This window comes from Brachyistius frenatus, unplaced genomic scaffold (genome assembly GCF_029030835.1).
Source record: "Brachyistius frenatus isolate BFR_SWC_R1_liver_20210118 unplaced genomic scaffold, ASM2903083v1 Contig_344, whole genome shotgun sequence".
Lineage (NCBI taxonomy): Eukaryota > Metazoa > Chordata > Actinopteri > Embiotocidae > Brachyistius > Brachyistius frenatus.
The window spans coordinates 1-17500 of NW_027210943.1; the positions used below are offsets into that span (position 1 = coordinate 1).

The window sequence follows — 17500 nt, forward strand, 5'->3', positions numbered from 1 at the left end:
ATAGAGAAGGAAGAGGACGTCCTCACTGTCCAGAGGCTCCGCGGGACAGATGGCCGGCTGAGAGGACATCACCTGGAAGGACAGGTACAGGTAGGACAGGTAGGACAGATGTTGGACAGACATTGAACAGACAGCTGGTGACGTATGGATCACCTCCTCCAGCGGGACGTCCAGCGCTCCCATCGCTGTGGGACTGTCTGTCCTCTGAGAGACGAAGACGTGTTGGACGGACGGACAGCTCTTCACCGCCGCGTCCACGGTGGACTTCAGGTCCATGAGCCGGCCTCCTCTCACACCTTGATTACAGGTGAGCACGGCTTTACACTGAGCTGCAACACACACACACACACACACACACACACACACACACACACACACACACACACACACACACACACACACACACACACACACACACACACACACACACACACACACACACACACACACACACACACACACACACACACACACACACACACACAGTGTGAGGTCCTCAGGGACGGACTCCGTCCTGCAGTTTCATAAGATGGAAGTAAAGTTAACGAGCTGATTTAACTGGAAACTTTCACCTCCGACTGGTTTCTTTAATTCTGTCGTTACTTTATTTCTTTGTTTATTTCTTTTACTTCCTGTTTACTGTCTGTGGTTGGTTTTTATTTATCTCTCTAGATTCTGGTTTAAAAGCTTCCCCAGGAGTTTAGGGTTAATTGTTCAGTGTTGATGGAAAGTTTCCTCTCGTTGTATTTGAACACTTCCAGACATGTAGAATGTAGATTAATAAAAACGTTCTGTTCTTCTGTCTTTTTGTTCTGGTTTGATATCGAATGTGGAACAGAAACAGTTTGACGGCTCTGCGTCCAGTTCTGATGTTAACAAGTCTGTTATAGACCACATGGTGTGTTTCTGCTGCTCGTCTCTCCGAGGTCGTAAATACTGAATCAACCTTTGAACTGTGAAGCTGCTGTAAACTTTACAGAGATGAAACGTCTCAACAAACATCCACTCAGAGAACACGAGTTATTATTCTCATACTTTGGGGACTTTTATTTTGACAGCGCGGTTTTAGAACATCCTTCCTGCATCGCTGTCAGTCATCCGGGTGTTGTTAGTTCGGACCCTCTGCAGGTGTTTCCACCGTCTAACTCCCATCATGCTCTGCAGGTTTCTGTTTCCACAACAGCAGCCTCCACACGTCTGATCCGACAGGTTAAAGGCAGCGTGTCGGCGGATCGGCGAGAGGAGACGAACTCTGACCTTCAGCTTCAGGTTCCTCCACTTCACTTTTAATGTGTTGAATTCTTTGTTTTCGTGGTGGATTTCTTTAAAAACTGTGATGTCACAGATCCGGTGTGGACGACTCACCGTCCTGGATCCTCCCTGCCAGAGCCTCCGAGCTGAAGCCGGCGAACACCACGGTGTGCACGGCGCCGATACGAGCGCACGCCAACATGGCCGCCACCGCTATCGGAGACACCGGCATGTAGATGGCCACCGTGTCTCCTTTGTGGACGCCGTGACTCTTCAGAGTGTTGGCGAGGCGGCAGGTCGTCTCCAGCAGCTCCCTGTTGGACAAACAGGAGGATGATGATGATGATGAAGATGATTGATTTTTAATCAGTTAAAGTGAATTTATGTGACTTCTATTCAAACATATTATGAACATTAAACTCTCAAATAAAAACTGATTCTGTCCGTCACACTTTTAGACTGTTTCTAAAAGAGTTCGTAGCTTCAGGTCTGTAAAATGGTTCCGATCCAGAAGTGTCTTCAGCTGCAATACCAGCGAGTGCCACTAGAGGTCGGCTCCAAAAAGCCTCCGGCTCCATAGACTCCCATTCAACTTCTCTCATCAAATCCAAAGTGAATAAAATGTGTCCATCAGTTATCTCGGTGTTGTTAGCTAAAGTCACTCCTTCTTCTTAGTTTTCTGGAGGTCCATCTGAAAATAATCCCTCATTCATTAGAAAAGAAGATTCAAGAAGACCTGTTTTTGGGGGCGTGTCTGTTTGATTGACAGGCCTGCGGTGCAGTCAGGTTACAGCTATCGGTGGGCGGGACGTAGTATCGTCAGGTTTCTAATCAGATCGGTCAGATCCACCTCTGGCTCCTCCCCCAGCTCGTCCAAATATGGTCACTTCCTGCTCCGAACTACCAATATGGTGACGGACAGAATCTGAACTGGAGGATTCATAACGTTCACAAACCAACGATGACATCACTGATGGTTGATGATTGGTCACATTTCAGTTTAATTATATTTCATTTTTATGGCGCCAAATCACAATATTTACTTCAGGGTTCTTCCAACAGAACCTTCAGAACATCACAGAGGAACACGACAGTTCAACATGAGCGACAGGAAGGAAAAACCCGGAGGAGGAGAACATCTGTCTCGACCGGGTGGAGAGCAGAGAGAGAAAAGAGCAGCAGAGATCCAACTCAAAGAACAGAGGTGAGTGTGGCACTCGTCTGTACGTTTCTGTCGCCGTGACAACAGGAGGACGTCCCAGCGGGCTGATAAGATAAAGATCTGGATCGTCTGCGTAGAGGGAGGATCTCTTATCTGTGATAGGACGGTTACCTGTAGGTGACCTTCACCTCGGTGCCCGGCTCGTCCCGCTCCCAGATCAAAGCCACCCGGTCCGGATGTTTCTCAACATGGACGTCCAGGCAGTTCACTGACGGACAGACGGACAGACGGTCAATTAAAGTAAACATCAGAGATAGACAGGTAATGAATCATCTGTTCTTACGATCATGTGAGAAAACACACAATAAGAAGCTCCATTTAAACAGATCATTCTTTCTACTTCCATCATTCAGCCCTTCAAATCAAGATAATAATCATCAGTCAGGATCAGAGCTGTCAATCATCCTGTGGCCCTGCAGTCGTGACCGCTTCCTGTTTCCGGTTTTGTCTGTAAACTTATGAGGATCACTTTGAACTATTTATTACTGAATCAGGAAACACTGATCTCATGATAAAACCTTTTCAGCTTATCAATAAATGGATGTGTTGTGATGCAGAGCGCCAACACGCCTCAGCCGCGTTGAGCGCGACACACGATCCTGATGGAAAGCGCTCTGATTGGACGTTAATCCTGACTTTATCCCGAGGATCCTGTTTGTCACGCAGCAGGTTTACAAAATAATTTATGTAACCAAAAACGCTGCAGCATCAGATCTGATGGCACATCATCCGGCCGGTGTTATTGGAATATTATTGGATTATTATCCGAGGCAGGAAAACAACAGAGGAGGATGAGGAGGATGAAGTCGCTGCCTCCAAACAATCACCGTCCTAGTCCTTCATAATATGAATATTAAATATCATAGAATCACAGGAAGTAGCAGAAGAAATGCATCAGTGTTACAAGTAAATAAAGATGTTTTTGTTTGTTTGTTATCTGTAAACATGTAAATTAAGGTGTTTTTGTATGTTTATTATCTGTAAATGTGTAAATAAAGGTGTTTTTGTTTGTTTGTTATCTGTAAACATGTAAATATCATCGCCTGATATCGGCTTGTAACAGATGTATCGGTATCGGATGTGTCAGAGTGAAAACTTTTATTTTGTACTTGTATAAGTGTCAGTTTTCAGGAGTCTGGCAGTCTGTAAAAATGACAGATTTTTGAATGGAGTCTGGTGCAGCCTGTAAAAAGTGTGCAGCACGTGAGTTTTTACCTGAAACCTGCTTGACAACTTTTTAAGATTTAAAATGAATGACGAAGATGATGAAGATGAAGCTCCACCTGCAGCGTCAGCAGGACGTTTTAAAAACTAGGGTCAGTGACGTCACATTATAAAGGCTAATACTGATCATTTAGATGATTATATTGATCTCCATTATTGATCATTTATTTGATGTCTGCTCAGGTAGAAGCAGGAAGAGGTCCATCCGGGTAGGTCCAGAGTTCTGAAGTGAACTTGAACCCCTCAGAAACTCGGTCCCGGACCCGGATCAACAGGCGGATCGGTGCAGACTCACCGGACACGTTGAGCTTCCCTCCCAGGAACCAGCTGATCCTCCCGCTGCGCAGCTCGCAGTCCCGGACCTGCTGGTACGGTTCCACCCAGCAGAGTCTGTCGGCGGCGGCGGAGCCCCAGAACCGGTCTGGGTCCGTGACCGAGAGCCGGTACAAATCCCGGTGGGGCAGCCGGGACAGCTCGGAGCTCCAGGTGCCCGGTGGAGGAAGAGGAGGAGGAGGTAGAGAGGACAGACACCGGCCCGGCCCGGTTCCGGTCCGTCCGGGTCCCGGAGTCCTGCAGCGGCTCAGGAGGGTCCAAAGGAGTCCGGACCGACTGCTCGGAGCGGCCATGTTGATCCGGAGGAGACACATCTGAGACTGACACACCTCACAGAGACACAAAGATACACACATCGTACACACGGACACACGCACACTTTTACACACAACTTTTATAACGTTTCTGAAACATGAAAAAGTTTTTAATAAAGTTTGAACAGATTTATTAACTGTTGATATTAAATCAGATTTTTTTCATTCTGATTGTGATTTCAGACAAATTCCTGATTTTATTTTCATAACAATTTTTATGTCATCTCATCTGATTGATTATAACACACGGCTGCAGGAAGTACTCTGGTCCTTCACAATAAAAGCACTGTTAAAGTCCTGCAGTCAAGCCTTAGAAAATAAAAGTCTGAGTATTATCATGTTAAATATCAATTTAATTTTACTGCTGTGGATATCTTATTTTATTTCCTGTCAGTTTAATCTACACAAACACTTCCTGTTTCTTGTGAGACGGAGAAAGAGGAGGAGAGTCTTCATCAGAGGAGTTCATCTGGAGATACGACGGAGAAGAGCTGATGAAGAGGAGTCCCCTCTCAGCATGTTGCTCTGCTCACTGCTGCCCCCTGCAGGTCCAAATAGGAAGTCAACAGCTCCACCTTTTACATTTCAGATTAAAATGTCTTCAGATAGATAGATAATAGATAGATAGATAGATAGATAGATAGATAGATAGATAGATAGATAGATAGATAGATAGATTAATAGATAGATAGATAGATAGATAGATACATAGATAGATAGATAGATAGATAGATAGATAGATAGATAGATAGATAGATAGATAGATAGATAGATAGATAGATAGATAGATAGATAGATAGAGATAGATAGATAGATAGATAGATAGATAGATAGATAGATAGATAGATAGATAGATAGATAGATAGATAGATAGATAGATAGATAGATAGATAGATAGATAGATAGATAGATAGATAGATAGATAGATAGATAGATAATAGATAGTTACTTTATTAATCCCACAAGGGGACATCTCCTGTATCAGGAATGATCTCCTGTATAATGGTGCAAAGTTGGCAGGACTTTATCCAGACTGGTTAAAGTCTCCAGTAACTAACAAAAATGCACCGGGATGCTGAGTCTGAAGTTTAGCCACAGTGGAGTGGATGGTGTCCACTGCTGCCTCTACGTCAGCTGATGGAGGAACGTACACAGCGATAACAATGGAGGACGTGAACTCCCTCGGCAAATAATAAGGGTGCATCCCCACGGCTAGAAGTTCAATGTCCGGGCTACAGAAACGTTCCTTCACACACACGTGGTCGGGATTACACCACCTCTCGTTCACATAGACTGCAATCCCTCCACCTTTCTTCTTGCCGCTCTGAACAACGTCTCCATCCGCCTGAATAGCCCTGAAGCCGGGTACGGCCGCGCTGTGGTCCGGGAGATGTGAGTGCAGCCAAATATTGTGTCGATGTTGTTGTGTAGTTGTTGTGTAGTTGTTGTGTAGATGTTATATAGATGTTGTTGTGTAGATGTTGTGTAGTTGTGTAGATGTTGTGTAGTTGTTGTGTAGATGTTGTGTAGATGTTGTGTAGTTGTGTAGATGTTGTGTAATGTAGTTGTTGTGTAGATGTTATATAGATGTTGTTGTGTAGATGTTGTGTAGTTGTTGTGTAGATGTTGTGTAGATGTTGTGTAGTTGTGTAGATGTTGTGTAGTTGTTGTGTAGTTGTGTAGATGTTGTGTAGTTGTTGTGTAGATGTTGTGTAGATGTTGTTGTGTAGATGTTGTGTAGTTGTGTAGATGTTGTGTAGTTGTGTAGATGTTGTGTAGTTGTTGTGTAGATGTTGTGTAGATGTTGTTGTGTAGATGTTGTGTAGTTGTGTAGATGTTGTGTAGTTGCTGTGTAGATGTTATATAGATGTTGTTGTGTAGATGTTGTGTAGTTGTGTAGATGTTGTGTAGTTGTTGTGTAGATGTTGTGTAGATGTTGTTGTGTAGATGCTGTGTAGATATTGTGTAGTTGTTGTGTAGATGTTGTGTAGTTGTTGTGAAGAGTAGATGTTGTTGTGTAGATGTTGTGTAGTTGTTGTGTAGATGTGTAGTTGTTGTGTAGATGTTGTGTAGATGTGTAGATGTTGTTGGGTAGATGTTGTGTAGTTGTTGTGTAGATGTGTAGATGTTGTGTAGATGTTGTGTAGATGTTGTGTAGTTGTTGTGTAGATGTTGTGTAGTTGTTGTGTAGTTGTTGTGTAGTTGTTGTGTAGATGTTGTGTAGTTGTTGTGTAGTTGTTGTGTAGATGTTGTGTAGTTGTGCATCCTCCAGATTAACGATGGTGAAACTGATTAAATCTCTGACAACATCAATGTGGATTAATTGTTGTATACATCCTTTAATCTGACCTCCGGTCGCCATCGGTTACAAACAGCTGTATTAACACAGGAGCATCAATTATCAGTGAGAGTGATCTGCCATTGGGATGCAGCACCTGTTACCATGGAAACCAGCATCAGCCCGAGCAGCACAGAGACACTGTATTTTGTAAATCCAGGAGAATGGTGATGTTCATTTCCTGTTTGTTTTTTTATGGTGATGTTCATTTCCTGTTTGTTTTTTTATGGTGGGACTCGAACAGCCTTCCATCCTTAGTAGGGTCACAGGGGGCGGAGCCTATCCAAGGTGACGGTGTGTGAAGGTGGAGTCACCTGGACACAGAACCAATCACACCGACAGTTTAGACTACGTATGATAAAAGTTCCTCCTGAGTAAACACAACAAACGTTCGGCTCGGTGTTTCTCAGCTGGTCGTATCGCAGTACTTCGGTCGGGGTCGTGAACGTATCGACGTTCTCTGGTGTAAATCAGCCCAGAATAAACAGCTGGTACCTTAAGTCTGGGTCAGAGGTCAGAGGTCACGGGGCGGTAGCCTGCGTCTGCTTCAGGTGAGCTTTGGTCTGCAGATGAGCCTTGAGGAAGGTGAGCAGGCGGAAGTTCTTCCCGCAGGCGTTGCAGCGGTGCGGCGTGTCCCCGCTGTGGATGCTGCGGTGCCTCATGAAGCTGGTGGCGAGGCTGAAGGTCCGGCAGCAGAGCGAGCAGCGGTACGGCGTCTCCCCGCTGTGGGTGTAGCGGTGGTCGCGCAGCAGCTCCTTCAGGCGGTAGCTCTTCCCGCAGATGTCGCAGTGGAAGGGTTTCTCCCCGGTGTGGCTCCTCTGATGCGCCCGGTACTGCGACGGGTTGGGGAACTTCTTGCCGCAGACTTCGCAACCGACGACGGCGTCTCGGGCCGGCAGCTCGGCGGCCGGCAGCTCGTGCGAGTGTTTGCTGACGACGTGGTTCTTCAGGCAGCGGAAACTCTTCCCGCAGACGGAGCAGAGCTGCCGCTCGCCGCCGTGCGTCGCCTGGTGGCTGCGCAGGTTGGCGGCCTGCGTGAAGCCCTTCCCGCAGGTGGAGCAGCGGTGCGGCCGCGCCTCCTGGTGCACCAGCTTGTGGCGCGTCAGGTGACAGCTGTGGTAGAAGCTCTTCCCGCACACGTCGCAGATGAAGGTCTTGTCGAAGTGCGTCGTGCGGTGCGTCTTCAGCACGCTGACGCAGGAGTAGCCTTTCCCGCAGATGTCGCAGTGGCACGTCTTCTCTCCGGTGTGCCGCGCCTTCACGTGCAGGTTGCGGTGCGCCTTGTGGTTGAACCTCTTGGGACAGTAGTCGCAGGCGTACGGCAGCAGCCCGTGTTCTTTGGTCTCGTGTTCGCGGAGCTTCAGGATGCCGGGGAACAGCGAGCCGCAGACCGAGCACGCCGGGTGGGACTTCCTGTCGTGGTCGGCGAGCCGCTCGGCGTTCGGAAACAGCATCCCGCACCGCGAGCACCGCAGGTGCGTCTCCGCCGCCGTCGGCTTTTTTTTCCTCCGGCGGTGCGGCTGTTTCCTGACTCCGCCCCCCCCTCCTCTGGCGGCGCCGGATGGCGGCGCCGGCGGCCGAGCGTACTCGTGGTCATCGGCCTGAGGGGGCGGCGACGAGGAGGGGGAGGAGTCAGCAACGTCTGTTGCATCAGAGGAGCAGCTTTTATTTTCACCTGCAGCAAAACAACAGAGGTTGAAGATTATTAGAGACAGTTCCTGTGTTGGACAGCAGAGGGCGCTGCTCAGCAGACTTCAGTTCTGTGTACCAGATCAACACCGAGGTTCCTCACGGCTCCCTTCTCGCTCCTTTATAGATGAATATTCAACATATAATTCATCAAAACATCATCAAATCTCCCCCATGACAGACAGCTGTCATCTCTCAGCTAACGTCTGCTTCCTGTCACACCGTTGTTTAGCTGACAAAATGCTCAAATTAAAGGCTTTTTAAATGGACTCTGGTGTAACTGTTTGAGGTACACGAGAGGAAATTGTAATGTTTTATTTGGATAAATAATAAAAAAAACAGCTGAAGTTGTGAATCACAGTACAAACTCACCGTTAGCATCGTTAGCATCCTTTGTACCACTCGGCAGCGCCACCAGCAGGCAGCTGGAGTCACCAGCAGCGCTCTGAAACACAGAACACGCATCAGGTTTCATCTGCAAACAGATTCTCTAGAGGATGTTTGATTCACTCACTGACCCCGTAAACCAGGAGGTAGGTCTGCTCAGAGGGGGCGGGGCTTACACCTGCAGCCTCACCTGGAACACACACACACACACACACACACACACACACACACACACACACACACACACACACACACACACAGGTAAACACACACAGGTAAACACACAGGTAGACACACACACACACAGGTAAACACACAGGTAAACACACAGGTAAACACACACAGGTACACACAGGTACACAAACACAGGTAGACACACAGGTAGACACACACAGGTAGACACACACACAGGTAAGACACACACACAGGTACACACACAGGTAGACACACACAGGTAAGACACACACACAGGTACACACACAGGTAGACACACACAGGTAGACACACACAGGTACACACACAGGTAAACACACAGGTACACACAAAGGTAAACACACACAGGTACACACAGGTAAACACACAGGTAAACAAACACAGGTAAACAAACACAGGTAAACAAACACAGGTAGACACACAGGTACACACACAGGTACACACACACAGGTAGACACACACAGGTAGACACACACAGGTAAGACACACACACAGGTACACACACAGGTAGACACACACAGGTAAGACACACACACAGGTACACACACAGGTACACACACAGGTACACACCTGCTTCGCGGCTCTCCTCACATCGACCCTTCAGAGTCTCGTCCGTTGTCACGGCGCTCAGCTCAATGATCTTCACAATTTTCTCCACAGCTTCAACACACAAGCTGTCGACCAGAACGCCGAGTTTCTCCTGAGCAGGAAGTCACACAGGAAGTCAGAGGAAGTCACAGGATATTGATTAGGCTGAATAATATTTACTTAATAAAACATCCTTAATAACATGGAGGTACATTATATTCACTGTCTACAGTCAGCTGACATCCTTCATCAGGTGTTGAAGAGACAACAGGAAGTCAAATTTAGGGTCAAAATCGTGTCCATAACTCATGAAACATGTATGTTTGACTTCCACGTCCTCTTTATGTCACTATCTCTACTGTCCTGCAGAATAAACCTCCAGAAATCAGTCACGTGACCGGACGTCCGACAGGACGAAGGATCAACGAACTGTCAGGAGATGATTCGGTGCATTTCATTTTTCTAAAAATGAAAACCATCTTGTAATGAAGAAATATGAGAAGCCGAACAAACAAGTGCTGAAGCTGCTGAGTCTTTAACCTTCCGCTGTGAGCAGCTTACAAAACATGTCGAACCGAACCGAACCGAACCAGGATAGTACCTGTCACGCTCAACACCGGGTCACATTCACAGAATTTCAGGACAGTGACCTAACAAACCAAGAATTCTTAAATTAGAAGATTTCTAAATGGAGTTTGGTGTGAGCCGCCCCCCTCCCGCCGGAAACACTTCCGGTCTTTCCACCGGAACAGAAGGAGTTAAAGTTAGCTTTTAGCCACTGCTAGCTGCGGTAGCTTACCTCAGTTTCAGGATTTTGCTTGTCACAGGTGACTTTCTCCGCCGCGGTAAAGATCTCGGTCACCACCGCCTTAGCCAAGTTGTTCACGATGAACGCCACCTCCGTTTTAAAGGTCATTAAATCGAACATGTTCAAGAATTCCCGCACCAAGCAGCTGGTTAGCTTAGCAAACAAACGGCTAAATGCGGATGCAGGAAGTGACGTTATTGTCTGAGACAACAAATTTAAATAAATGTAAATGTTAGTTATTCTACTGAATTTAGTTAGACTGTTAAACTGTTAAAGTCTTAATTGTGTGTAATGATATTGTATTAACTTTAACAGACATATGTAAGATAATAAACGGAATGAAAAAAAAAGCTTAAATTAGAGGATTTTTAAATGGAGTTTTGTGTCATAATATGCATGAATTAATTTTTTTGCATATATATAGTTTTTAATATTAAAATAAAAAACGGTTTTGTGGTTATATGAATCAAATCTTTACGAGCTTCAAATATAATATTTAAAGATTCAGCTTCAATTTTAAATTTTGAGTTTTTGTACTGTTTTGATGAGACAAATGTCTAAAGGTTATTTATCATTTTAGAAATAATTTTGATATTAGAATAAATACTTAATATGCCTGCAAAAATGGAAACAATTAAAGTCTAAAATAATCATTTAAATTTTTTTTATCTCGTGTCAAAATAAAAAAAGTTATAACACTAAACATTATTATTATTATTTTGACAATTTGAAAAATCCATTGGACCTCTGTGTCATTATTGTTGTCAGTTTTGTTCTTATTTTGGCTGTAATTCTTTATTTTCAAATGTAAACATTTTAATAAAAATTACATTTACATTTGTGTATTAAATGAGCTACCTTTAAATTAAAATTAAACTTAAATTAAACTGTAATTATCCTGATTAATGCTTCAATAGTGAGGAAAAGATTCTGCATTGTTTGATGATAAATGACAAAAACAAAATTGATTCCAAAAATACTTTGTTTTTATTGGCCGCCCTGCTGAACCTCCTGCTGTACATACATGATATAATAAACACTTTTTGAATATGACATTTAAATGACATTCATCCACAGAGCTGCATTCAAACACTCACAAACCAACAGGAATAAAACACAAAATAAATTATTTCCCCAGAAACAGATATAAAACAAACTCTCGTTACAATACGACATGAACACGCAGACGTGCTGTACATCCTCCATCCTCCCCGACCACCTGACCGCTGCGCCATTAGCACGCTCACTTCGTTAGCTCTCACTTCGTTAGCTCCCACTTCGTCAGCGCTCTCACTTCGTTAGTTCTCACTTCGTTAGCTCTCACTTCGTTAGCTCTCACTTCGTCAGTTCTCACTTCGTTAGATCTCACTTCGTTAGCTCCCACTTCGTCAGCGCTCTCACTTCGTTAGCTCTCACTTCGTTAGTTCTCACTTCGTTAGATCTCACTTCGTTAACGCTCTCACTTCGTTAGCTCCCACTTCGTTAGCGCTCTCGCTTCGTTAGCGCTCTCGCTTCGTTAGCGCTCTCGCGTCGTTAGCTCTCGCGTCGTTAGTTCTCGCGTCGTTAGTTCTCGCTTCGTTAGTTCTCGCTTCGTTAACGCTCTCACTTCGTTAGTTCTCACTTCGTTAGTTCTCACTTCGTTAGATCTCACTTCGTTAGCGCTCTCACTTCGTTAGTTCTCGCTTCGTTAGATCTCGCTTCGTTAGCGCTCTCGCTTCGTTAGCTCTCGCTTCGTTAACGCTCTCGCTTCGTTAACGCTCTCACTTCGTTAGTTCTCACTTCGTTAGCTCTCACTTCGTTATTGCGCCGTTTCTTTTCCGGGAGCACAGCTAGCAGAGAAAAGTAGTGCTAATTAGCTGGCTAGCATGCTGATATTTCATCTTTTACTCAGAATTTGTTTTAATATCGAGCACCATGCTAATATGTATTAGCATGCTAAACAACTAGTGCTCTACAAATTACTGAGCTTTAAATGTTTGCGTGATCAAATGTTAGCATTCGAACATTTATGCTAACATTTTAACAAAAACTAAATGTCTGTTTGGATTCTTAAATCGTGACGTTTGTTCCACTTCAGGTCATTAAATTGAATTCCAACATTTAATTACCGCTAACAAACTTTTCTTTCGTATGTTTTAGCGCTAAAACTTTGCGTAGTAACAAATGATGTCACGGCTATCTGCTCATTGGCTGTGCTCCCTGAAAGAAGGGCCAATCCAATCCCGGCGCCGCCATCATCACATGGGCTCCACCTCCTCAGTCAGACTCCGCCCACCTTCAGCTGTGTTCGTCTGATTCAGCGCCGCTCCGTCGTCGTGGCGAGGAGGCGGTCCTTATTGAGGCTCCGCCCTCCTCCTGCTGCTGTTGCTGTTTGGAGGAGCTGGACAGGTCGATGGCCACCTCCTCCTCCATCTCCTCCTCTTCCTCCTCCAGCTCCTCCTCCTCCTCCACCTCCCGGGCCTCACCACCGCCGCTGCTGCGTCGCTCTGAAGCGTCGCAGAACGAGTCGGAGCGCGTCGAGTCGGACGCCGGAGGGCTGGAGCACTTTTTGGACATTTCTAGAGACTTCTTGTGCATCCCTGTGGGGGCGGAGTCAGATTCAGATTCAGTCTGCGAGTCACAGTCCTGTTTACACAATGATTTACTTCTGTATCTGTTGTTGTTCTTGTTTACTGTCTGTTGTTGTTTACTCTGTTGTTTATGGTCCTCTACTGTTAGTGTGTCCAAAACATTTTTATGTAAAAGAGAAGGTTCCGATGGCTCTGAGTCCCAAATCAAGTCCAACAAGTCTCAAGTCCAACAAGTCTCAACAAGTCTCAAGTCCAACAAGTCCAACAAGTCTCAAGTCCAACAAGTCTCAAGTCCAACAAGTCTCAAGTCCAACAAGTCCAACAAGTCTCAAGACAAACAAGTCTCAAGTCCAACAAGTCTCAAGACAAACAAGTCTCAAGTCCAACAAGTCTCAAGTCCAACAAGTCTCAAGTCAACATCTGAACCCTGCTGCAGTCTGGACAGTCTGTGTTAGTGTGTGTTACAGTGTGTGCATTACAGCGTGTGTGTAGTGGTGTGTGTTACAGTGTGTGTAGTGGTGTGTGTATTGGTGCGTGTTACTGTGTATGTATTGGTGTGTATTGGTGTGTGTGTGTATTGGTGTGTTACAGTGTGTATTGGTGTGTGTTACAGTGTGTATTGGTGTGTTACAGTGTGTATTGGTGTGTGTTACAGTGTGTATAGGTGTGTGTGTGTGTAGGTGTGTATTGGTGTGTGTTACAGTGTGTATTGGTGTGTTACAGTGTGTATTGGTGTGTGTTACAGTGTGTATTGGTGTGTGTAGGTGTGTATTGGTGTGTGTTACAGTGTGTATAGGTGTGTGTATAGGTGTGTGTTACAGTGTGTATTGGTGTGTGTAGGTGTGTATTGGTGTGTGTTACAGTGTGTATAGGTGTGTGTTACAGTGTGTATTGGTGTGTGTTACAGTGTGTATAGGTGTGTGTATAGGTGTGTGTTACAGTGTGTATTGGTGTGTGTAGGTGTGTATTGGTGTGTGTTACAGTGTGTATTGGTGTGTATAGGTGTGTGTATAGGTGTGTGTTACTGTGTGTATTGGTGTGTGTTACAGTGTGTATAGGTGTGTGTATAGGTGTGTGTTACAGTGTGTATTGATGTGTGTAGGTGTGTATTGGTGTGTGTTACAGTGTGTATAGGTGTGTGTTACAGTGTGTATTGGTGTGTGTATTGGTGTGTGTTACAGTGTGTATAGGTGTGTGTTACAGTGTGTATTGGTGTGTGTATAGGTGTGTGTTACAGTGTGTATTGGTGTGTGTATAGGTGTGTGTTACAGTGTGTATTGGTGTGTGTTACAGTGTGTATAGGTGTGTGTATAGGTGTGTGTTACAGTGTGTGTTACAGTGTGTATTGGTGTGTGTTACAGTGTGTATTGGTGTGTGTATAGGTGTGTGTTACAGTGTGTATTGGTGTGTGTTACAGTGTGTATAGGTGTGTGTATAGGTGTGTGTTACAGTGTGTATTGGTGTGTGTTACAGTGTGTATTGGTGTGTATTGGTGCTGGTGTGGTGCGTGTGCGTGGCACTGACGTGCATGCGGCTCACCGAGCAGCCAGGGGGCGCAGGATCCCATCATGCCGTTCTTGGCTGAGTTGAGGATGGACTCCGGCAGCGGGATGGAGTGACGCACCATCGCCCCATACAGGCCGTACTCCGCCATGACGCTGCTGCGGCCCCAGCACTTCTCACGCTTCCGCCACTTCGCACGCCGGTTCTGGAACCACACCTGGAGACGAAAGAGGAGGAGACGGGGTTTAAAAACAAACAAACAACAACAACAACAAGTAGGCTATGAAAACAAATCTGATTAATTTGATGCATTATTATTATTAATTAACCAAATCTCATAAATGCAACGTTACAGTCGGAGTGATGTCACTCCTCTGTTACAGATACTCAGTTTTATTTTTTCATCTAAACTTTTATTTTCTGAAGTGATCAGCTGATTAGAACCGGCTGACCTCTGACCTTTGGCCCGCCGCGTCTCCTCACCTGTATTCTGTCCTCGGGCAGCTCCGTCTTCATGGCCAGCATCTCTCGGGCGTAGACGTCGGGGTAGTGAGCCTCGTGGAAGGCCTTCTCCAGCTCCTCCAGCTGGTGGGACGTGAACACCGTCCTGCACAGCAAATATCAAACATCACGAAATTAAACATCAAAGATTATTGAACATCATCAGATCAAGCTGAAGTCACTTCCTGCGTCTAAATCTCTTCATGTTTTATTGGAACATTTCAGAAGAATCAGAATAAAAGTCTGAAATTAAGAAATCAGCTTAAATATAGAAAAACTTCTGCAGAGTTTTAAACATGAAGCCACTTCATTTAATTTATTAGTATTTCTCTTTATTTAATTTCTCTGTTTTTATCCTGAAAAAGTCATTTTTAATTAAAGCTGCAGTGACTTGTTTTTCTTATTGATTATTATTTTAATCACTTGTTTGTTTATTAAACATCCTAGAGATGTCTGTGTTTGTTTGTCTGTTTATTTGTTTCCTGCAGGGCAGACTTAAGTTTTTATATAAATAATATCAAAAAATGAACTCTCACGTAAATAAAACTTCAGAGTTAAATAACAAAAGATTTTAAATTATTATTAAAATAACCAAAAAGTTTAAATCAATAAAATATCATCTTTTTTTAAAATCTTTTTTCTGTCAAAATTCTTCTTCATTGATATTTCATTTTATTTATCATTCTTCTGTGTTTAGTGTTTCATCTCACATATCTGTTTTTTTATTCTGAAAAGTAATTTTTAAATAAAGCTGCAGTGAATTTATTTCCTGATTGATTATTATTCTAATCAATCGATTGTTTGTTAAAGTGTAAACCTCCTGCAGAAGTCTGCAGGTTTCATTTGTCGTCTGAAACTCAGAAAGAAACGCAGAAAATTTAATTTTCATCAACTAATTAAAGAATCTGCAGATATATTTTGATACCTTTTATTAAATTAAAATGAATGTTACTGCTTTAAAAAAAATTAAAAGTAAAATAAAAATGATTAGTAATGAAAAATGACAAATTTAAATTAAACAGGAATTCAGTGAAAATTTTAAATTAAAATGTTTCAGTCAGTTTGTGCAAAAAAGTAAAATGTAATTATCTTAAAAATATTCCACATGAAGTCGCCTCTTTATGAATACAAATCACCTGGAAATCGAACAAATACGTTTTATCTCTTAATTTCAATTCTTTTTCGAAAGTAGAAATATAAATTTATTCATATTTTTTCTTATTTCTGCTGATATAGAAATACAATTTCGTTTATGTTCCATTTTTCTTTTCTTGAAATAATTATTTGTAAGTGATGAAGATTTGTTAATTGAAATAAAATGATTTATTGTTTTTCACATAAACATAAAACATTGAAACCACGATCATCATCATGAATCAATAACTGAATTATTTTATCAAACTTTTCATTTTTGAAAATCAAAATGAATTTATTATCACGTTCTAGAATCGTTTTCTTCTATTTTTTATTTAGATGTTTAAAATAAATAGAATCGGTTTCTTTCATTTATTTAAAACATAAATATATCTTCATTTAAAAAAAACTAAAACATGAGTTAAAACCACATAAATGAATATGTCAGAAATAATATCTTAATATTCAGATCACCCGCTTTTATTTTCATTTTAACTGTAAATTTAAAAAAAAAAAAAACCATCTTCAGATCTTCTCACCTGTGTCTCCTCTTCTTCCTCTTCTGAGAGTTTCCGGAGCTTTTCGGGTCGTTTCGGTCGGACAGACACTCTTCATCTTCATCATCACATCATCATCATCAGTCAGAAGGAAACAATCAATCAAAAATAATCAGATTTATGAACGAACACTTTAAAATGTTTGATCACAATAATTCAAACAGAATTAAATCAGATGAATGTTAGAGATCAGCTAAATGTCTGATGTTCAAGACAGGAAGCAGCAGCAGGACCGAACCGAACGTGACACCCGAGCAGAACCGAACTGAGCCGAGCGAATTGAAACGAAACGAATGAAATGAAAAATCTGTTTAAAAACTTAAACCCAGATTTAAAACAAATTTGAGCCGTTTGTTTCAGAATAAAAAAGATTAAAAAAATGGTGAAGACGTTCAAGCTGTTTATAGAGGCTGAAGAACCGAGCCGAGCCGAGGCGAGCCGAACTTCAGACGACCCGTCTCAGAGCAAACTGACAAAAAAGTGTTTAAAAGTTTAAAGTAAGTTCCGAGCCGAGCCGAGCCGAACTGAACAGAAGTGACATCAGACAGCAGCCGTGCTTTAAAACCTTCACAATAAAAGAGTTAAAAACCGGGCCGGTCCGGGCCGTACCGGAGTAGGCGTCCCTCTGGGCCTCCAGGTTCTGCAGGTAGTGGCTGTCGGCCCGGGCCTGCAGCAGCGGCAGGTGTCCGGGCAGGAAGCACGGCGCGCCGGCGGGCTGCTGCGCCGCCAGGCTGCACAGGAAGCCGAGGCCGAGCGGCAGCGACCCGCCCGGGAACGAGAACCCGCCGAGCCCGCCGCCCGGAACCTGCGGCTCCGCCCCGGGCCCCGAGCCCGACGCCGACAGGCCCGAGCCCGGGGGCCCGCTGGG

The 17500-nt window shown here is 43.9% G+C and overlaps 3 protein-coding genes across 3 annotated transcripts in view; all 3 read right to left on the reverse strand.

The window, feature by feature from the left end:
• Nucleotides 1-6: 6 nt before the first annotated feature.
• LOC138636003 (acetyl-coenzyme A synthetase 2-like, mitochondrial) lies at nt 7-4353 on the reverse strand (the record flags this gene model as incomplete). The annotated part of the gene is made up of 5 exons (XM_069723779.1): nt 3993-4353; nt 2585-2681; nt 1366-1565; nt 154-329; nt 7-72 (listed from the first exon to the last, which is right to left on the reverse strand). Coding segments are annotated over exons 1-5 (891 nt in total), but the record flags the coding sequence as incomplete, so codon positions are not given.
• Nucleotides 4354-6883: 2530 nt separating this feature from the next.
• LOC138636006 (zinc finger protein 627-like) lies at nt 6884-10527 on the reverse strand. Its single transcript, XM_069723783.1, has 5 exons — nt 10359-10527; nt 9542-9671; nt 8890-8948; nt 8744-8816; nt 6884-8357 (listed from the first exon to the last, which is right to left on the reverse strand). Exons 1-5 carry the CDS (start codon nt 10485-10487, stop codon nt 7204-7206), a joined length of 1545 nt encoding a protein of 514 aa, XP_069579884.1. The 5' UTR covers nt 10488-10527; the 3' UTR covers nt 6884-7203.
• Nucleotides 10528-12644: 2117 nt separating this feature from the next.
• The window catches only part of vsx1 (visual system homeobox 1 homolog, chx10-like), a 5018-nt gene continuing 162 nt past the window's right edge, over nt 12645-17500 (reverse strand). The window contains exons 1-5 of the mRNA XM_069723781.1: nt 17242-17500; nt 16615-16690; nt 14924-15047; nt 14462-14657; nt 12645-12946 (exon numbers count right to left, since the gene is read on the reverse strand). The exon at nt 17242-17500 is cut by the window's right edge and continues 162 nt beyond it. Of these exons, the coding sequence (XP_069579882.1) occupies nt 12645-12946; nt 14462-14657; nt 14924-15047; nt 16615-16690; nt 17242-17500 (957 nt within the window). The remainder of the gene's footprint in view (nt 12947-14461; nt 14658-14923; nt 15048-16614; nt 16691-17241) is intronic.